The sequence below is a fragment of the Aulostomus chinensis genome, chromosome 9 (genome assembly GCF_037954235.1).
Source record: "Aulostomus chinensis isolate RoL2024-O1b breed Wild chromosome 9, RoL_Achi_v1.0, whole genome shotgun sequence".
NCBI classification, from domain to species: domain Eukaryota; kingdom Metazoa; phylum Chordata; class Actinopteri; order Syngnathiformes; family Aulostomidae; genus Aulostomus; species Aulostomus chinensis.
Window position 1 is genome coordinate 9,721,618 of NC_141328.1, and position 22,808 is coordinate 9,744,425.

The window sequence follows — 22,808 nt, forward strand, 5'->3', positions numbered from 1 at the left end:
TAATGAGTAACCATGCCCTCAGTGAGTTGAGTTACTCTGGGGCACGTGCATTCCTCATTACTATGTTATATCGCCTGTTGATACAGAAATAACATGGTGAGCTATTAAGTCTCCATGAAATAAAGCCAGTGAGCTCGTTCACTGCAGACTAATGGCCCAGCCTGCAGTGCTAGATCGTATGTTTGTATGATTGCATGCAACAGTTCAGCAGATGCCTATTAATCTCATGCCCCTAGAAATCTGTATCATAAAGAGTTGATGGTGGACGACTAAATATAGAGAACTACACTCACACACACACACACACCTCGAAGCAATGTGTGCTTCAGAGTCGCTGCCTGCTTACTGGCCTGTGAGTTAAGAAGGAGACACAGATGGAAAGAGGGGGAAAGACAGCATGTCTGTTTATCATCACAAACCGTGATGACTCCATGTGAGCTCTGACTCACGAGGCAGGAAAACCCATTCACTGTTCTTTTTTCTCTCTCTGCTCCACCTCTTTTCCTCCTCCTCCGCAACCACATTCAGTGACAATACTGCCTTTAGTTTAGTTTTTCGCATCCAGTGTAACCCCCAGCACTCTGACCATATGAATAACTAAATGGATATAAATGACAGAGAGTTACATTGTTCAAAATGCATCAGGGGGCTTTATGTCATAATGGAAGAATGTTGCTGAAGAGACTAAAATCTCAGCTGTACATCAACCCACTCTGCTACTCACGTTTTACTTTTTTTTTTCTCATATCACATTTCTGCATCTCATGGATGTTTCGTCTCAGATTGCCGTGTTTGACATGTCCTGATATGCCTTATGTGGCCCATCATCTCATGGGATCTTTACATCTGCCCTTTGCCTCAAATGAATTAAGGAAATGATCTCATTGGGGTTTTTTTTTCTGTCTTCAGATTCAAACGTGACTTCTACCTCAACGTGCAGGCAAATTAGTTTTCTCCTCCAAAAAAAAATTCTCTCTGGATGAGTCATTTGTGGATTACTTTGTTATTTCTGTTTTCTTGGTAGCCACTTCCACTGACATGTCTTGTGCTGTGAGATGTACAGCAAATCGAAGGATAAGGTTCACTTTGCTGAGTGCATGTGATTTCATGACACGAAGGTGCAGCTATTTCAAATCTGGCTCGACAACAAAGAGGCCATCCTCTGTCTCTCTTATCATGTTTCCAACACTCCATTTTCTTTGTGCTGCGAGCTTTGTTGTTTCCTAGTAGTCAGACGGTGGGACCACAGGCAGCTAAAGGGAAATTTGAAACACAATCATGTGATTAAGGGTGGACCAGAGATAGAAGAATCAAGATCCCAATCTAGAGATTGCTAATTGATTTTTGGACGGATAGAAAATTACTTGTACTGAGTTAAGTTCTTCAGGCATCTTACTTACTTAAAACAGGCCCTGGGTTCCATTCATGTGTGTGTTACCTTCACCACACCAGTAACCACAACTCAGAGACTTCTCTACCAGCTCACTTTACCTAGAAGAAACATTGTTTTTTTTTTTTCTTTTGCTAGTGGAACAGGAACTTAAAATAGAATTGTAGATTGGCTTTACTTTAGCTCCACAGGGCTTGTGAGACCAGCAATATTGATCTGTTTGTTACAAGGCCAATCTATCTATCTATCTCCCTTGTGCTCTGGACTCAGCGGATTAGAGAAGCATGTGCAGGAGGATTCTGAGCCAGGAAAACCAGTCTGGACTTTGTGACCTATATTCTCTGCTGTGACATCCTACACTTATACTACTACCTATACTACTTTGCCTCTGAAGGTTGTTTCTAGGTTAGCTTAGAGAAGAAAAACAATTTAAACCTTGCCTTAACGTGTTTGGAACACAAGCAGCATTTGTTTTATTAAAGGCTTTATTGTCGAAGAACGTGTCGTAGCACCATTTGTTTTTGCTGAAAGATAACCTGGCACATAGCAGCCATTGAATTGAACACTGAGTTGAATGAAAAACTTGTTGCTAGAGAAACCAGTAAGCATTACCTAACAGTAAAAAAAATCAGGCTTAACCACATGGTCCTTCCTCAAATTCATCCGAGTCCATGCAAGAGTGTTCCTTCATACCTTTGAAGTCTCCCGTGGTCATCTCATGACTAGTCAGATCATTTGACATGTCTGAGTAATCAAAATAAGTGATGTAGCCAAGGGAAAAAAAACTAAAGCAAGGTCAGAGGTCTCATTTTTATCATGGGTTTCTTTTGATCACAGTGATTATTCACTTTGATCTTGCATGGCAGCAGACAGTATAAAGACTAGTTCGGCAGGGTTCCTGGCATCATGCCCAATAATATATGCACTCATTTGGAATCAGTCACTACCTTCTGCAGAGGGATAAATCTGTGATTTAACTGACTGCATAGTGCTATAATGTTTGCCATAGTCTTCTGCAAGGAAAATCTGGTAGGAAATCCACACCAGACATTATGCTAATGACTAAAGAACTGCTTTTGATTAGCTTTACAAGCGATTAATAATCCATGCTCACATGTCCAATGCAAAAACTGCAACATATGGCAAGCCAAAGATGAATTATAAATTGGGTAGGCAGCTCACTGCAAGATTATAGGCTTGGTCGCGTGCCTCCCAAAGTTACCCTCCCTTAAAAGTAGCCTAAACCCACGCTTGGGGGCTGAGATTAAAGGCCTTGGGTCAGTGGGTTTTGGCTCTGGGCTGCGATCTTTGAAGGACTGGGTTGATTGGTGTCCCCCTTCAATATCCACCATGCTCCAAGAATATAATGATGGGATTCCCCTGATTTGTGATTGGGTTAATCCTGTCTGTTTGTAATGGTGTTTTGATGGGGGGTGGTGAAGAAGGTATATGAGTATCAGAGAGTCTTGTCTGGAATGACTCCCATTAGTTCTTCACTGACAGAACCCTAACAGCAAGATTACTGGTGGTTTGGGCACCTCGGTTACTACTACACTTTGTTTCTAATCTGAAGACATATACTGTACAAAAAGTTTATGTTCAAGCCAGGTCTGTACTACATGTGAATAGCGCGTAAGATCTAACTGTATAATTGTCAACCAGTAGTGCCAAATATACAGTTAACTATTGCAAAAATCAAACAGCAGCATCAAATAACCCATTAAACTACTTTTACACATTCACACATCTGTCTGCAAAGTCCTACAACTAGGTCAGTTGCACTCAATATGAATTTCCAGATTTTTTTCTTTCTCTAAAGGAATTATAGGGATTAATATGATATGCTGTCTAACGGAAAATCCTGCAGCAGCTAGTCACGTGCGGTTGCGAGGGGGTTGCAGGTCAAAGAGAGGAGAGTGCAGCCGCGCGTCTGCAAACAAGGTCAGATTTAGTGCCTCAGGTGACACTAGATTACTGCCTGTGTTGGAACTATGGAAGCAAGATGAGAGAGAATTTCCATCGCATCACTGGTGGTTATAGAGTTGAAAATGAAATCTTTAATGTGTGTGTGTGTGTGTGGGGGGGGGGGTGATTATTTTGACAAGAATCCTAACCTAGATTCTGCTGCAAGGAATGTTTCCTTGTCTCTCTTTCTCTCTCTTTTGCTGTTAGTCTGTTCGCAAGACATTTAACAAAAGTAGAACATTTTGCACAGCATGACTCTTAGTACAGAATATAACCCCTGCATAAAGTAGAAGCCATAGTATAAATGTCTTCCTTAATCTGCATCATTTTATCCCCTTCAGGCAATCTGTAAAAAAATCAAATGATATCTGGTGACCTTCTCCTACTCTGCTGTGATCTCCTAAGGTTTTAAGAGCATTAGAATACAGGCCTCTCATGATCAAGCAGACACTAGACCATTTGCTCTAATTTTTCCGGTTGCTTTTCCCATCAGCGGCGTCCTTGCAGAGCACGTGCAGGAGAGGCCAGTGCCCTGCATAGGGGAGGGAGATAGGGGAGGGAGATGGGGGCGGGGGGGGGGGGGGGGGGAGGGTGTATGATGAAGCCCAGATGGAGCCTAGCTGATTATTTTTTATGGGGTGACAGCAGTATTTTGAACGGTTTTTGAGCCCCCAGTCCCTAGCTTTACCACAATTGAAGAGATTATTTTAAAATGGCGGAATAACAAAGTCAACCACTGTCACTTGCAAGCCATATTTTCAAAATGAAATCTGCTCAGACATATTCCTTTATATTTCCTAAACATGCAACCCCTCTTTTCTATCTTTCTCCAGGCTTTTGGTCAAGCCTACTCCAACCACAGGAAGGTGACAGCAGATGGGGAGAGCCGGGAGGAGTCTCTTATCCAGGAGTCAGCCTGTAAGGAGGCTTACTACGAGCAGAGGGTCCTAGAGCTGCAGAATGAGCTCCGCCAGACACGCAACATCCTCACCAACACCCAGTCTGAGAATGAACGCCTGAACACCATCTCCCAAGACATGAGAGAAGTAAGAGCAATCCGTTATAAATTGATCTCTTCCGTTCAGTTATCTGAAAATGAATCATGGGATTGCCTCCGGACATTTGTTGATGCATTTGCTCATGAAGCACCAACACATATGAAGAGTGGGGAAAGTTGATGTTGTCGTGGTGCGTTTCCTGGATCAATACCTGAAATGAACACGCACCTGAGCTAAAGCAGGGGGTTTGTCAACTCTTGTTTGCCTGGGTGCATTGTTACTACAAGGGCTTGATGCTCTTTGTGAATCTGAATCTGCAGCTAACACAACACTAATCCATCTCAAGCCTTATGTAGTTAAGCCCTGGAGGAAACTGGGGTATACTGATGTTTACTTTTTGTTAATTTGACCAGGTGCAAAGAACAGTTTTACATGCAGTGCAGATGACTTAGAGCACTGGTGCGAAAGCAAGAGCTACTGCTCCAGTGTTACTTCTGTTGTGTCTCTCTAAGATTTGGGACATAATTACAGCTTGCAAAATGTGATCCATCTTGCACATGCATGCCTTGACAAGACTAATTACTCTTGAACACAGACCAGACTGCAGCAACACCTTGCCTTCAAGCCTGATGTGAAGTCCCCCACCTTGAAGTCCAGGGTGGAGTTCTAATTACAGACAAACGAATAACCATGGGAAAGATGTACTTATGCGTCTTAAGACAACATGACCCAACAAGAAGAGTGAATCATAATATCTCAGCCGTTGCATCACAACAGCAACATTTGTGCCACACCTCATTTCGAGACATTTTGTTTGGCCTTTACACAAAACATCCATATTCTATTCCGTTCATTCATAATGCAAAGCTTTGTAGTCTGCGCCCCACTTTGGACAATGTATGACCTCCCCACTACCACCACTAGTTCTACTCATAGCTAATTGACCTCATTACAGTAGATCGTGCAGAAGCCCGACCATTCTGTATCTCAGCCTGTGGTCACGTGATGTTGTGTGATGGAGCGGGGCAATGAAGTGATTGAATTAACAGCAGAGCATTGAAGGCTGAAATCCCACTGACTGTGAGAGAGAGAGACAGAGACAGCGATATAGATAGAGAGAGAGAGAGAGAGAGAGAGAGAGAGAGAGACTGAGCTTTGAAGAAGCCACAAAAGGGATGAAAAGAAATGGAGAAGATCTGACAAGCAGGCAGAAGAAGCCACGCACCTTAAGAGGAGGTTTCTTTGATGTGAAGGTCTCCGTATTGACAGATACCCAGTATTAGAGGACTAGGATTAAGAAGAAGGGTATTACACAGAGATTCTTTTGGTTTCAAGAAGCTTTAATTAACTATAGGTCAGTTAACAGAAGGTAATGGGGGGGGGGGGCTCTCCTAACATAGTGCTCCTGCTATGAGATACTTCCCACCAGTAGGTGCAGATTTAGCGAAGTCCACAGTTTAACAGGTCTAGTTGATAATTCCAGTTGAAGACTGAGGTGTAAGAGTAAAAAGATTCTCCCTTTCTGAGTGAGCTGCAGAGCTCACTGCTGTTTTCTGTGAGTCACTACTTTAAACAGATGTCAGAGGCATTTCTTACCAAGATTAGTGAAAAAAGACTTAAAAATGGCACGTCTCTCCTAAATGACTTAAGTTCCGGAAAGCTCCCAATTCCACTCTAATTAGGTCAGCTGCTACTCAGCGTCTAAGTACAGGTTGGAAGCCAGATGTGCCTCACCAGACCAGAGGATAACCAGTTAAAACCTCAATGCCTGCAACCATTCAAGAGTCCACCTGAACATGATTACTTTCTACAAAGACATTACTCCTGCTAAATCTCCTACTTTAGCTTAGTGACCACAGTACTGCTTTGGTGGCATTTTCTGTGAGACAGAATTGAATGGCCATGCATAGGAATAATATAATATACAACAACAAGAAAATGATTGGTAGTCCTCCTTAATTGAGGGGTTTTTGTTCATTGTTGACTGACGCACTTGTCTTTATTGTGTTTTGACGTGATCTTGTTTGCGTGTATAACAAAAGTCAGTAATTTAACATCAGCTAGATAATGAAATAGGATCTTGTTCCAATGCCTAATTAATTCAAAACCACATTCTTTTTTGAGTGACACCAAGAGAAAAACAGTCTGTAGTCTTGGGCCATGTTTTTTTTTAGTGTGATCTGCATATTTGGGGTTCACCCATACTGGCAGCCCCTGCATGATGGCCTTTCTGCAGGTACCATTCCCATTATGCATCCCCTTAACACACCACCAACCCTAGCCAGTTCTAATTTGATCTATAAAGGGGCTGTAGTGTAAGTAGTCCCATCTATGGCAAATAGTGACACTTTCAAATGGTACTTCTGTGGCACTTTGTGGGTGCGAGGTGGACAGCCAAATGGAGGGAGTATTGGCACTGAGGCTGGCATTGTGACCACACTGGCAAAGAACTGAAAGAGGCCTTTGTCTCCCTGAGTTTTAAATTAGCCCAGAAGCTGAAGCAGTGGAGAGACTGGAGTGGGGAGATGATGAGTGACACAAATAAAAGAGAATGAGGCCCAAAATCCGTTAGAGAAGTAGACAGGATTAATGAGAGTAAATTCAGCATTAGTGGTGAACGGCGCTCCTTTCGGGTAACTGGTAATCATATTGGGCATGACTGAAGGCCGCTGACGGTTCAGTTGTAACTGAAATCTTTTGTTTCTTTGAAAGTGAATTTTTTTGCACCTGCGTAAAAGGTTCCAGTCAACTAAACATGCATTCAGGGGAAGAGCTTTCAATGCCTGAAGAGGCTGCAAAAAGCTCTCAAAATGAAGTTCTTCCTTAACTCAGTCACTAGATAATACAACCATTCCTTTATTATACGGACCTGGAAGCTTCAGTCACTGTGAAATGGCTTTTGTCTCTGTCTAAGCTATTTCATTCACAACCGTTTAGTTCCAGCACTTCAGCTGGTTATACACTTCACACATCTAAACCTCCCAGTCAGTCTCCCATGCCAAGGGCTCAAATGATAGCCCAGAGCAAAGATAAGACATTTTTCACTGCTACGTTTCAGTCTACAGGATTAAACACTCAAAAAGACTCAATCTCATTGTAAGGAGGCGCGCTCTAATAGGCATGACTTCATTAAATTCATTCTCATATCCTGAGAGGAAGAGGCCTAAAGTGTTCTTCCATTATCCTCACTGCCTTACACCACCAAAGATAAAAATGTTTCAAAATGATATCCATGTACTTCAGCTCATCTGTTACTAGTCACATTCATAGTGTTTTCACCTCAAAATCACTGCAATATGACTAGTTGTAGGGGTCCACCAGTTGTGGAAGTCCTTGCTGATGTTGAAACTGATGTCTCAGATAATAATTTGGCCATTAGCTAATGCTAATACAGATGGAGTTTTGTTGTTTTTGTTGCTCTTTATCATATCTTTGGTGCCAGAGAAACAAAAATGTCTTCATAAAAAAAGTCTTTTTAGCCCTTTATCATATACTCAACACAATGGACTCACATCAACAGGTAGGGATGTGTAGAACAGATACCTGATATTGCTATCAGCCCAATGCAGCCCCAGACTTGATATTGCCATTAAACATAAATGGTCTTTCCACCTCATTGACACAATGAGTTGTGGTGTTTAACTGTATGCTGCCTCCTTAATGAAGTGCTGTTTTGACTGAGTGGATTAAACACCTGACAGGGAAGTGGGGGTTGAGAAAAAGGGTATCTGTATCGATGAGATGAGTATAAAAGGTCAGGAGAGGGCAAAGTTTTGCCTCCCTTGTGAGGAAGGCCACTGGTGTTATTGCATTTAGAATTAAAGTGCATCCCTGCATGTTTTCAATGTTGGAACAGCTTTAGAAACAGAATATCAGATTTGACTGCCGCGCACCCTTTGAAAGGTCAGCATCAAGTGGTAAGGGGATCCAGCTATGGTTGCTCTTTGTTACCTCTTATTATCATCTTACGTGAGGCTAATGTAACACAACTCCTCAAGGGCTCTGGGGTGTTGACGTCAAACGTCTTGTTATTTCATGTGACGAGACAGATCACCTACCTTCTGATACTATAGCTGGGGAATGCACTACAACAAAAACCACTAAAAAAAAAGAAAATTGTGAATATTTTTTTAGAAAGGAAATAGATTTCTGTACCTGCAGATGAATATGATTTTAAAGAGCGAAGAAGAAAAATCTACACATGCTACTTCAATCTCCACAAATTTAAACCATCCAGATGTTATTTAGGTTACCTAACCACAGCAGCCAGCATCAATTACTCTTACAGCCACTTCTACCTCATGACCCATGTGTCTATTTTTAGCTCTTAAAGCCAAGCCAGCATTTTAAAAATCTATTTGGAAGAACTACCATTTGCACCAAATGTTGTTCAATCTTTTCTCAGCTTTAGTGAAGTTCCGAATGTGTCTTCATTTAAGTCCCTGGTACAGAGTACGATCTTGTCCATGCACGATGAATGGATCCAAATAAATCAACACACCAGTGTTGTTTTTGGCAGCCATTTTAGATTTAGACATAGTCTTAGTGTTATTCATTTCTATATGTGATAGGTTTAGCTAGTTCTAGTCCATGAAAACTCAAAACGGTATCAGTCAAGTCTAGTTTAGCAAATTGTGAGGTTGTAGATAGGCTACTTTCACCAGTAAGTACAATAATAAGGAATGGTTTTAGACTTACAAGGTTTCCACCCAACGGCATGTACTTTTTGATCTAAGAATTATGCATAACACACTGATAAAATGGTTACAGTGAAATCAGTATTCATTACTGCAAAAAAGCCAAAAACAAAAATATTCTTAGTGTACACATTTGCCATTGTCCCCCTTTACAGTGCATTCAGTTATTTTTTGCTGCTGGATTATATTTTAAATACGTCCACATATCTTCTTGTTGTTTCCGACCACCAAGCTCATTTGTTGACGCTGCTGCCATGGTCCAATGCCTGTGACGAGTGACCGCAGGTGTGTTGAGCAGAATGGGCGTGACCAAAGAAGAATAGGTTGCAGCAGTATTGCAGACTACTTGCTTGCTTGATTACTTTTTAGGCCATAATTGACAAATCAAACACACGCAATAAGCAGAAATGTCATGCATTTTGAACGTCTGACGGACCACCAGCTAACATTTATGTGCAGTCTCTTGTTAACGAAAACTCACACACGTCCCGTCATGTTTTAGTCATCAAATAGCCATGTTTATCTCGTCACCATCTCATTATCGGCATTCAAAAAAGGGGCATGAACAAAATAATTTTGTCATCGTCACAGTCGACGAAAACAACACTGCAACACACACAGACAAACAAGCTGACACATTCACTTGAACTAATTGGTGTTAACATGCTCATGTGCACATTTCCCCATTTTCCTCCAAATGACCTCAGAATCACTGTTAAGTGCATGAAGGCACACATTCACCCTGTGCTCTTTCATATAGTGGACAAAGGAGCATCTCCCACAAATTCATAAGACTCCATTCACTTCTTACTTTTTAATTGTCTCATTCAATAGTGTGGCTTTGACTGTGCTTCTTCTGAAAAGGATGAAAAGAATGACAGTTACTTGTGGTGATGAGGAGGATAAAAGCAGATTTGCTGTCACCCAAATTCACCCATCCTGACAGTAGCAAAAGAACCCCTGAGCTTCGTTGTGCCTCAGCTACACCTGAAGCAATACTTTGAGGGAGTTGAGGTGCACTGCATCTGTCGTTCAATTCTCGTGGGATGGGTTTGGCTTGGATTTAACTCAGATTGACTTGTCCTTAACACATACGGCAGAGTGGAGCTCCAAAAAGAGTGCTATACAGCAGAATATCAAGACAGGCAGAAGGTATGTTTGTCTTTTGGTAGACGAAATTGTCTTGAAAAATAAAGGAGGTAATTCAAGTGTGACAAATACACGGTCACATCTTTAAAAGCACAGACATATCAAGGAGCTGGCGTTTGGAAAATGAGAGCAGCAGAGACATTGGTGAAATGGCAAAATTGAGGTCAGTGCTTTTAGACAGTAGGGAAAGGAGATGAATAAAGCAATGTGTCTGCACTCCGTCATGCCATGCGGGAACCCCTCTGCACTTTATGGGCTGGGTAGTTTCTAAAAAATGGGAAAATACTACAGTGCATTTTAGTGAGGTGCAAAGTGAGCAGGTCAGGGAGTGAAATGGAGGTCATTTGAGTGGGAGTGGAGAGAGAGGATACTATATCAAGCCTGTTGTGCTGTTTTATCAATATCAAATGTGCCATCTGAGAGTGTGCAGCACTTTCTCGGGAGCCAAAAAACCTGGTAAAAGGTTATTAAATATGGATTTTGCAGAGAGAGGGCCTTTAACAAAGTACTAAATCTTTCCTAAGCTATACTTGTGTTAATCCTAAAACTTTGCCACCATGGCTTACAGAGTGATGGAGCTGTTTCCCATTGATGTCGTGGTTACAGCCACTCAAACCAACTGAGAAATTGTTAAGGGCTTTAGTGAGATTTAAGTAGACTCAACATCGTTATGCTGTCAAAAGTAGTTCATGGGGGGGCTTAAGAATTGAAAGTAAGTTCTCATATACAATTAGCCATTCAGAGTTGTGATTTAAAACAAGCTCTGCCCCCATAAAATATGTTTCTATGACATTTTGCAGCACTGTTTGGCCTAGAGAGAGCATAAAAGACTTATCTTCTGAGAGCAGCATAGAACTGCAATTTTTTAAGGCCACACACTTTGAATGGAAGTGACCCATTTGTCATTTGTGTGTGTGTGTGTGTGTGCGTGTGTGTGTGTGTGTGTGTGTGTGTGTTCTAGCAGCTGTTCAGACGTAACCTGTAGTGACAGCAAGCAGGGGGTCCGACCACACATAGGTCAGTGGTCACCAGTGTCTTCTCAGTTCTAGGTTCTCCATTGGTGGCACCCCAGATGGCCATCTAGTACATACCACACACCAGTATCCAGCCAGGCAAACACAGATACACAGGCACTCACTAATAAACAATTCCAGGAGGGACAAGTGTCCCCTGTTCACACTATCAGGAGCACACATGGCCACCACAGCTCCTAGTGAATTTACCCAAATTAGCTTCTGTCAGGCAGCAGGACAGTACAACAGCATTCCCTGAGGGTGTCAGTGTGGCAGCAGAATTAAGGTGAAAGGTCAAAGCCCTAGCATGCATTAGTCAGAGAGGAGAGGGATCTTAATCAGGTTCAGTCATGGATTTTTTTCATCAGGACTAAACAGCACTGACCCTCCAGCTGAGACCCATAACCCTGATCTGGAAGAAGCGTGAGCAACCAGCTGGTGCTTAATTGAGATTACTGGGACAACAGGGTGAAAATCTTTATGGATACACATGATGTTTGACCTAGTGTCACATAAATGCACATATATGCACTGATATCAGCTCTTTTTCATCTTCTCTTTCATATAGTTTTTACCTCAAAAGTCAGGACCACTGTGTAGAAGCTTAGTGGTTGGGCTGATCTGTATTGTAACCTCATGCATTATTGAGAAGTTCATCAACATCAGGGCTTTCACAGAGTGCACGCCCACACATATTAGACATGCGCACAACCCTAATGAATATTAATGCTTCTGCAGCTCAGCTCTACATGAAAGTGATTAATTATTACACAGAGCAAACAAGGAGCATGTCTTCTTCATCAGTTGGGATTTAGCAACAATCCTCCTTCCTGCATTCCCTCCTAAACAAGTTAAACTTATAAACAGTTCCGATTACAGAGGTATTGCTGCATGACAGTCTCCTGAGTCGCATTAGTGCTGTTTTTCAGGCTGAATGATTGTTGTCCTGCATGCCTGCGCTCTGCTCTGTAATACATGGATGGTAGCAAGGAATCTGCCTTCAAAGAAAGGTTCAAAACTCTGTGACCTTTTAGTGATTGACAGCCATTTTCACAACCATCAGGATAGGCTGTCACCACATTACTGATTCAGTCTGAAGGTAGTGGTAATATGAGAAAGTAAAGTGAAAGCTTCCTAGGATTGACTTCCTGTCACCGCTGAACGATCTTAAGAGCAGGGGATTGTGATGCGGCCACATGGTGACAGCGTAAGAGGAAGGAGCCACCTGGCAAGGGATTGGGAGGCTAAATGTCCTTCTGGTATTAGGTTATCGCTGCCAACTCTCTTGGGAGAAAGACACACATCACACACACAGATGGAAACACTTACTGTACCGTAGCCGTATAAATTTAGACAGCCATTCATCTGTTACTGTCTTACATGTACCTGCTAAGGAGATAACAGATAACAGCAGCAGGGTCTTCGTGTGTGTGTGTGTGTGTGTGTGTGTGTTGAATTTAATCTCATCCATCCAATTAATGCAGACAGACTTGCAGCACCACCAACACACAAAAGTTGAAAAGTTATGTTTGCACACATGAGCATTCAAGGTCAGTCAAAATGTGCTTTCTTTATTAAAAGCATTTACTCAGCTCAAATCAGGGAGTGTGTGAGTGCCCTTTACTTCCTGAATTGTATCTACCATTACTCTGTGTGGCAAATGTTCTATGTTTGTCTTGGGTCCTGTGTTTTCACTGCAGGGGCAGTCCTGCAATGACAGACCTTGAAAGAAAAGTTTGGAAGGTTTAACAGGTCTAAAGACAAGGTAGTAAAGAAACAGGTGGCTCAGTCAGGCTGATGGGATCCCTGTGTCCCCAACTTTGCAGGAGTGTCTAGAATTGGGGAGGGGCATTTCTCCTAACTTCATTCACAATACAATAATGATGCCCTCCAGCAAGAAATAGCCAAGCAGCACTTTTTCTTTTCAACACTATAGCAAACTTTTAACACAGATTATTTTCCTCCTGCATCAGTGTATTACTTAACCAACACACAGTGACTCCGTAATGCCAGATTGATTTGAAGTTCCATTGACTCCACAAGTGTCTGAGTTGTGTTGATGAGTCCTTGCGTAGAGAATTAAGCTTTAATGTAGCTAATCTTCATAAAATTAGACCACTAGAGCTCTTCCAAGCTATTGACCGCCTGTCACTACAAGAGAGATAATAGGCTTCAGTCCGTTTGGTGCCATCAAAGCTGGCAGACAAGCACACTTGTGGCCTACTGCCTGGAGCGTCACCTGCCACCTCTCTTTAATACGAACACACACCAAAGACATGCACATGCACAGGTCTGGACAGATGGAAGCTCCCTTTTTTACCTAGCAAGATTTAGAATGTTTAAGAGTCAGCCTGACACAAACAGTTACACTCAAGCAACTTTACATCCTCACTCCGTCAAACAAGATTGAAATAGTGGTCACTGACAGCTCTTCCCCTGCCCTCCTCTCCTTCTGTTCTCCCCATCAATTTGTCTTACAGAACAACCAGATGGTGGAGCTCCAGAGGAATCAACTGCGCGATGACATCAAGGAGTACAAGTTCCGGGAGGCTCGTCTGCTGCAGGACTATACCGAGCTGGAGGAGGAGAACATCTCGCTGCAGAAGCAGGTCTCGGTGTTAAAACAGAGCCAGGTAAGGATGCAGCAGTGTTGGAAATGACAACAGTGGGGTTTGCAGTATCAAAACATTAGCAGGGATTGACAGGTAAATTAGAAGCATCTTTTGTAACTTTATTAGCATCTCAATCCAAGCATTTTCAACAATTTGCACACATCTACTGTACACTATCTTACAGCAGGCCCTCTGCCTCCCACCAGCTATCGGCCCTTCTTGCATAGATTAGACAACCAAAAGAAGTATTCACACTGTGATATTATAGTCTAATAATGATTTAAAAAATGGTAAATGGACAATAGTAGAACTCAAAGCGTCATCTCATTCACCCATTCACACACACACAAACACACACACACACACACACACACACACATACAAGGTGGAGGCTGCCATGTAAGGCGCCAACCTACTCATCAGGAGCAAGTCTGAGTTCAGTATCTTGCTCAAGGACACTTAGACATGATCACCAAGGGAAGTGAGGATTGAACCATGACCCTTTGGTTACTAGACAGCCACGCTACCTCCGAGCCATGCCGTCTCCTCTGATACAATAAAGAGATATACAGCAACCTTTGTATTTGCAAATGTCTGGGACTAAGTAGCAGTATAATCAGGGAAGAGTTTGACAGACTCTCTGAAAATTAGTGAATAATATGAAGAAAACCCTTGCTTCATGTTTGTAAACATGAAAGCTGAATTTCAAAGTGGGATATTCCCCTTTAATGTTGCTTTTTATGCTTGAGCAGTAAATTCTTTCAATATGCCCTTGTGGTCTTTGATTGTGCTCCATCATGAAGGGATGAAACAAACAAAAGCATACCTTTTGGGCAACTGAATCCAATTAACTCGATTTGAGAAATGAAAAAGATCTAGAGTAACATAATCTTGAATAATGCCACTGTTTGCAGCGAGTTTCCCACGTGAAGCTACATCTAATTGTATTTCTTTGGGAATCCAGAACTCAAAATGGTTCTCTTGTATGCCCAGGTGGAGTTTGAGGGTCTGAAGCATGAAAACCGTCGTATGGAGGAGGATACTCAGTTCCTTAACAGCCAGCTAGAGGATGCCATCCGCCTGAAAGAGATTGCTGAGCGTCAGTTAGGAGAGGCCTTGGAGACCATCAAAACTGAGCGTGAGCTGAAAGCCTCCCTGAGGAAGGAGTTATCTCACTACATGAGCATTGGAGACACTCTCTATCACAGGTAAATAAAGCACACACAAGGTTTGAACCTCAGCCAACATGCTGGAATTCATTAAATGTCTCTCTTTCCTTTCTTTTAGCCCTCTTAGCATCTCTCTTGATGGTCTCAAGTTCAGCGACGATGCCACCACTGAACCCAATAACGATGACGCCCTTCACGGATTTGAGAATGGCTTTACCAAACTTCCCAACACCATCGACGACAACCGCATCTCTCTGCCCACAAAAGAGGAGCTGTTCAATCCAGCTCCCAGCCTTGTAGATGACCTGCTGAGCGAACTTAACATCTCAGAGATCCAAAAGCTAAAACAACAGCTAATGCAGGTTTGTGTTTTACCACCATAATCTAAGAACTGTGTCTATATATCTACGTTTTTTCCTATGTAAATTAAATATATCAGACCTTGAATTTACTTGTTTCATTACCCTCAAACAAAGCTACAAAAATCACTTTGAAATTAGACAGTATGTTTGCGTGAGAGAGCCAGAGGGGTGTTTGGGCTAGCAACATTAATCCATGGGGAGACACACACCCTCCAAGCTCTGCTGAGCTAAGAGGCAGCGGGTGGTGGCACCGGTGGAACTGCCATCTGCTTCATCACCACTCCATGGGGCCAAGGCTATGCCTGATTGGGTACCATGGTTACCAGAATGGAACTCGGCATAAAGATTGTTTTCAGGACTAAGGGATTAAGGATTTTCTTTCCTCATCCTTCATAAAAAACAACATGAAAACAGTATCAACTTGAAGCTAGTTCAACACTGCCTCTCAATTGGCACTTTTATCTTCAACCCTCCTGTCAGTGTGGTTAACCCTGCTTACTGTGACAAATGTCCTGATATCAGCATAGCACTGTATCACACTGGCTGCTGAAGCCAGGTCATTCTACACATTCCAGACCGGAATCAGGGTAGAGGAAACAAAAGCTTCCGTAAAGCATTTTAATCACTCCCTTCTATCTGTGCTCCTTCTATTGATTAGATATTCAGTGGTTGACCCCAGACGTCCTCTCCATGGATGTAATCCTTTTAGTTCCTGGCAATAAATAACATCATCCAACATGGATTATTTTGGAGTGCGATACGAAGTGATGAGTTATGGCTCCCATTTCCAAAGTGAAGCAATTTAATTGTGTGACAGATAAAGCTGTCTTCTCTTCAGTATCAGCTGTGCTAGATTTTAATCATAAGCATTTCTTAAATGTGATGAGTGAAGAGAAACACTCCATTTTCTAACATCATCTCTCTTTTAGTCTATTTGTTACCAATATTAATCAAGCTTCCTTTTTAAGTTTATCTTCATTATGAATTCCAAACTTATACATGATTTATGCAGATGAGCTTGACAATGATACTCTTATATTATTTACACATCAGTTTTTGAAATAACTGGATATCTATATCAGCACAACTGTGTGCGTGTGTGTCAGACGCCCCACCTGGGGCTCTGCCAGCACCCAGCTGAACAGAATCCTGCAAAGTCAAGGGCATCCTAACTCTGTTGCGCTACTGGGCAATGAGCCTCACATACTTTGGCAACACAAGCCAGATAGCGGCTAGGGTTACATATAATCTACTGATTTAACATGGATTGATTTGAATGTCGAAATCATTCACATTGTCAGGTTACTTAGGAATGCAGATATCTACTGCATGTGTGCAACAAGCAAAGCAGAGACGCATACAGTATGATTACCTGACATCTCATTGCTGTGTTTCCTCATCTCTCCTCAGATGGAGCGTGAGAAGGTCAACTTGCTGTCCACTCTACAGGACTCCCAGAAACAGCTAGAACAGGCTAATGGCGCTCTGTCAGAACACCAAGAGAAGGTCAACCGCCTAACAGAGAACCTTAATGCCATTCGTAAACTCCAGGCAAGCAAGGAGCGGCAGTCTGCTCTGGACAATGAAAAAGAACGCGATAGCCATGAAGACGGAGATTACTATGAGGTGGACATCAATGGACCAGAGATCCTGGAGTGCAAGTACAAGGTAGCTGTCTTGTAGTAGAGATGATAAGAGGACAACATGTCAGATTAATCTTGTTTCCTTAGAACTGTCTTAAGTTTATATACAGATTTTATCTAGCCATGACCATTTTTTTTTTGTACCAGGTTGCTGTGTCTGAGGCAGGAGAGCTGAAAGAGGAACTGAAGACTCTGAAAACCGAATACCAGGCCTGTCAGTCACGTTACGAAGAGGAGCGCGCTCGTCTGGAGAATGATGTCACCACGCTGGGGGGGAAGTTGGCCTCTCTGGAGAAGACAAGAGTAACAGAGATAGAAGAGAAGGCTAAACTGGAGAAAGAGCTGCGCAAGGTGAAGCGATGTTTTTGACACTGATATTCAACTGAAATCCCTATTTACAACACTAAACATTGTTCATGATTTATTTCTCTGTGTCAGCTGAGTGATGTGGCTGGTGAGTCACAGGGGAGCCTGAGTGTGGCACAGGATGAGCTGGTCACCTTCAGTGAAGAACTGGCCACCCTCTACAACCATGTCTGCATGTGCAACAATGAGACCCCCAACCGCGTCATGCTTGACTTCTACAAGGAGGGTAAGGGCGGTCGTAGCAGCCCAGAGGGTCGTGGTCGCCGCTCTCCCATTTTGCTCACTAAGGGCCTCTTCCCAGAGCCTCTCAAGACAGACCAAAGCGATGGAGCCCCATCACCGGTCTCCTCCCTGCCTTCTCCTGTGTCTGACCACCGCCGCGAGCCCATGAACATCTACAATCTAGTTGCAATCATAAGAGATCAGATAAAGCACCTGCAGCTTGCTGTAGACCGCACCACTGAGCTGTCACGTCAGAGGGTGGCCTCACTGGAGCTCGGAACTGTGGCTGACAAGGACAAGGAAGCCTGCATGGAGGAGATCCTCAAGCTAAAATCCCTCCTCAGCACCAAGAGGGAGCAGATTGCCACTCTAAGGACCGTTCTCAAGGCCAATAAACAGGTCAGCTGACATTTTGGTCTCAGACATTTGTCAATTTTCTTTGAAAGACAGAAACAGAGGACATCAGTGTCAGCTATTTCAAGTCTATTCAGCTGTTGGAGCAGATGCACTGCAGATATATCTATACCACTGGTCGAGACAGCAGTCTCAAGGTGTCAGCTGCTCGGAGTATCTTTGTGGTTGGGATGGGCAAATGACCCTGCAGAGTACAAAGAAACATAACACTGTGTGTCTGTGTGTATGTGTGTATGTTTGTGCGTGTGCCCCCACACAGTTGGTCTAGTATCCCTTGTAAGTCTGTGTGTGGCTACGCAGTTATGAAAGCTCCTCATAAACCATATTATTTAAGCCTATAGATGCTATAAATGTTTCCAACATGGTGGGTTACCTTAATGTCAGAATAATGAACTAACTAAGTCCTCTCTGACCCTTTTACTCTTCTTACCTGCCCACAGACAGCAGAGGTTGCCCTGGCCAATCTGAAGAGCAAGTATGAAAATGAAAAAGCCATGGTGACTGAGACCATGATGAAACTGAGAAATGAGCTGAAAGCCCTGAAAGAAGACGCGGCCACCTTTTCCTCTCTCCGTGCTATGTTTGCAACACGGTAAGACTCTGCTCAATAGAGAAAAATACATTTCACTAGGTCTGGCCAGCAGGAATACCATTTAAAAGACCTATCTTAATAAACAAAATAAGGAAATTGCCACATGGACACTCTTTATTGTTTATGTGTGCTTGTAAACTGTGCTATTACAGTTTATCTTTAAGAGGCTCTAATCACACTACAGATGTTGTCATACAAAGGTTACAATCATAAAACAACAAAGCTTAAGATGGGATGTTATCCATATTTATTATGTGTCAGCCAAGATATTACTGTAAAATCACGTTTAAGGCATATATTGTTTGTTTTTTGAGATAATGTCCATGAAGGAACCAGAAGTAACAGAAGGTATGTAATCTGGGTATCATTTAAATATGTCACTTGTGTAGTGTTTTTGACTTGTGTGTGTAGTGCTGGGGGGTTAGCTGGCCCAACACCCTCACTTAATCTTTTCTGATTCCGAAGAGAAGCCGGTCAAAGGTTCAGTGCATAATCCTACCTCAGCTTGGTCTGGATTATTCATTCACCTCTTTACGCATAGTAAAGTAAGTGCTCACACACTGTTTACTTAAATATTTATATATCTGTATTTTTAAGGAAGGTAAGAAAATGAGTGACTGCACTCATGTGAACCATATTACATGTAATTTTAGTCATTCCACAGTGGTTGTGTTCTCTGTGTGTCTTTGAAAGATGTACACTTCCACTCCTGTAAATATCAGCTCTGACCCATATGGCTACACTGAGATGCTGAGACAGTTTTGTTTCCTGACTCCCCCACAATCCTCTGCAAAGCTCAAGCAGTGCAGAGGGAGGAAGAGAGACTGTTTTCTAGAACAAAGGTTACAGGGAGGCAGCAGGGAAAGTGTGGGCAGTTTAGCACCCCTCACATTACCCACACAGCCATTCAATACCGGTCCCTTAAGTGAATTGCTTTTGCTGAAGTAACTTCAGATACCTGCAGCGTCTAATCCAGAAACAGGAAGAAGGCTTCACTCTCTGCAAATGCGAGAGATGGTACTGCAGAGTCACATGACTCAACTATTTGGACCTAAAGTGATGAGGATGACTGGTCTTTCTCCCACTAATAAACTAAATAAAGTCCAATGAGTTACTTTTCCAGCAATGCACAGAGGGTGTATATAATAATTGTTGTGAGGAGCAGAGCCACTGTCGCATCTGTTTCCTTGAGCCTATTTTGGACTTTCCAGCTTGGTGTATATCATCTGCATCTGCCTGTTTTCCTCTTTGTGGCATCTCCCTCAACTATGATGTTGTTGAGACTCTCACCTCAGTTGTATGTTGGTTTTGTGGTACTCATGCAAGACTTACATTCAGTGTGTTTATGGGGTTCATGTATTGGTATGTAAATCAACTTCTATACCGCATGAAGTTGGGTCAGGGGACTCTGTGAGAGGCTGGGGCACTTGTCTGACCAAGGTTTCCCACACTCCCACCCTTTGTATCCCTGTCCCCCTTCCATCCTTCCTTGCCGCTAAACACCCGGTTCTCTAGTCTTCTGGAAAAGAAAGAGGGGAAGGGGACCAGCTTTTATTTGAAGCCAACTACAGGAGCCTAATGTCTTTTTTTTCATGGTAATCACCACTTTGACAAAGTCTGTAAAAGTGGATCTCAGAGACATTGAAAATTCTTAGATAGAAATGTGTGGTCTTTGAAAAGGCTAGCAAGAGATGGAGTGGAATAGAAAGAATGCATGTTTTTGTGAGCCTTTGTCTTAAAGATTAGACTTGAGACTTTGCGTTTCTCTGTTTATACTTCTCTCCATTTCTGTTTGTAATTATGTGCATAGCCCTCCAGCTGCAGCCTCTGGTGTCATATTAACAGTAAACTCCTGCCTGCCTCCAACATTCCTGAATCATGCCTGGACATGATCTCAGCACCAGCTCCTACTGATTAAACCGTTTGCTCAAGTTACATATTGTCCTCTCACATTCACACTTCTGTTCTGTCGTTAGATACATTCTCTCTCCATCATTCGTATGTAACTCCTTCTTCATGCTCTTTTCAATGATATCCATCTCACTGTGACCAATCAAACTCCAGACAACATAACAGCTGAGGGGAAGAATGGTTTTGTGTGTGTGTGTGTGTGTGTGTGTGTGTGTGTGTGTGTGTGTGTGTGTGTGTGTGTGTGTGTGTGTGTGTGTGTGTGTGTGTGTGTGTGTGTGTGTGGAGCAGAGCCATTATTGATCCTGAAACCTACCTACATGAAAGTTGCAGTGCTAAAGATATCCTTAGGCAGCTGTTGTATGTCATCAGATGCATACTCTCTGTTTGTTAAAGTTGTGAATATGATAAGTGTTTGTTCTCTAAAGGAAAGCCACCGTCTCTCACCCTGTCTCAGCTATTGTTCTGCACTCCATCAGCAGACAAAAAAAGACTCCCTTTGTATCCCACCAGTCCCTAGAATAGACTACTCTTCTTTTTTTCCCGGGAAAAACGTTCCACACCCCCCACACACATATGCAAGGGAGCCTGAACTGAACAACCACCCCTCCCATGGGGGTACCCCCACCCCCCCACCCCCAACCTCAAACTCAGTTTAATGAAGCAGCACTGATCCCCATTGTCCGGGTGTGTGTCCCACTGGGAATCAAACTGCATACACAAGAGGTTGGGCATGGTTTATGTTTGTATGGCTGTCTGGTGAGGCCAGAGTTCACATGGAGCTCAATCACGTGCAGCCCCCCCACACACAACAAAAACATACAAGTATATTTTAGCCTGAGATTCTGCCTCCTTGTCGTATTTATCTTAAAACAAGTGAGGAATTCGCACATGGATTTGAATATTTATGCTGTCCCTTCCTCATGCAGCTTTCCTTGTGTTCCCTTTTCTCACTTGGACAAAACTCTGTACAGTGTATACAACACCAAAGATGATGTTAAAACTAATGACAATAATTGCTATTTTTTTGCTTTGTTAAATGGATCAGACACAAAAATGTTATTATTTTTTTTCTTTCTGCCAAGTTCAGTAAAAACTGGCCAGGTAGTTCTGACACTTCTGCTGATGGGTAAAAACTTCATCAAGTCAAGAATCTCCTCCTATTTTGAGATTTATTGTGTTAATAATTATATTAGAATATTTTTTTATCTAGATGACTCATTAGTAAAAAAATTATTGTACTTGGAGATTAGTTTTCACCTGTATTGGGAAATTTCATTTGTCGGTTGCAGTCATTGAAATGGTTAACTGTCATGACATTTTTTTCCACCTTGTGGTCTGTCTCAGTTTGTTCTCAGAGAAAGTAACTACTTAAACGGCACAGAAAAGGAGCGGGGTGAGGCAACCTACCAGTGAGATTACACCTGAATGGCATTGCCGTAGTGATCCTGGCTAATATAACTTACCGCTCCCTCCACTGAGGTGTGCCAGTCATTACAGAGGAATGTCACTCAGGTTGCTTTGTCAGCAACACAGAAAGTAGAGATGAGCAAGACAAGGATAAAGAAAGTGACTGATGCAGGCTGACAGTCGGCGACGGCTGCAAAGAAGCAATTTAGGAAGAAAAGGCTTGAGAGGCAAGATAAGAGCCCGGAGACAGGCCGTGATTGAAAGAGAGCTGAATGAGGGTGTGAAGCAGTGAGAGGAAAAAAAGATGGGTTGGCAAAGGGGAAAAGGAACAGAAAAACAGCAGATGGTGGCTGAAGATAGGAACCCCCCTGCCTTGAAATCCCTCAGGATGACCCAGTTTGTATACCTGTCCAGCCTTTGATACACTCTCACAGAAGGGCGCAGGTAGGCAGGTGATAGTGCCGCAGTGCACCACCCAGTCATGTTGAACGGTTGGTAGACGAGAATCAAATTGCCATAGTAAATGGATAGAAGTGATACTGACCCACTTCCACTGGAAAAGTGAATATTAGGTGTGAAGAGTGACAGCTTGAGTGATAAACGAGTTGACATTCCTGCCTCCCCATCTACAATTTCTTCCACTGCCTCTCCAACTCATCCTGTTCCTCAGATGACGCAAAATGATCTTCTTTGCGGCTCCTAGGTTAATGCTTTCATCCTTTGTGTATGTAATCTATTCTTAACTTTAAACACGGTACACCTGGTAATATTCAGAGAGGCTCAGACGTCTGCGTCGTTCATGAATCTATTGCGTAGCAGTCGCCATGTAAACTTCGCATTTGTAATGAATGTGTCTGAATTGTGAAGAAATTACAAACTTTAAAAGTGGCAGGTTAGT

General features: G+C 42.6%; 1 protein-coding gene across 4 annotated transcripts in view; it reads left to right on the forward strand.

Annotated features, from left to right (window-relative positions):
* Window positions 1-22,808, forward strand: part of LOC147255732 (protein bicaudal D homolog 2-like) — a 41,714-nt gene that overhangs the window by 13,261 nt on the left and 5,645 nt on the right. For all 4 annotated transcript variants that reach the window (XM_086213647.1, XM_086213648.1, XM_086213649.1 and 1 more), the window contains exons 2-9: window positions 4,189-4,401; window positions 13,693-13,845; window positions 14,818-15,032; window positions 15,112-15,355; window positions 16,766-17,023; window positions 17,146-17,349; window positions 17,437-17,985; window positions 18,441-18,592. In XM_086213647.1, the coding sequence (XP_086069773.1) occupies window positions 4,189-4,401; window positions 13,693-13,845; window positions 14,818-15,032; window positions 15,112-15,355; window positions 16,766-17,023; window positions 17,146-17,349; window positions 17,437-17,985; window positions 18,441-18,592 (1,988 nt within the window). The remainder of the gene's footprint in view (window positions 1-4,188; window positions 4,402-13,692; window positions 13,846-14,817; window positions 15,033-15,111; window positions 15,356-16,765; window positions 17,024-17,145; window positions 17,350-17,436; window positions 17,986-18,440; window positions 18,593-22,808) is intronic.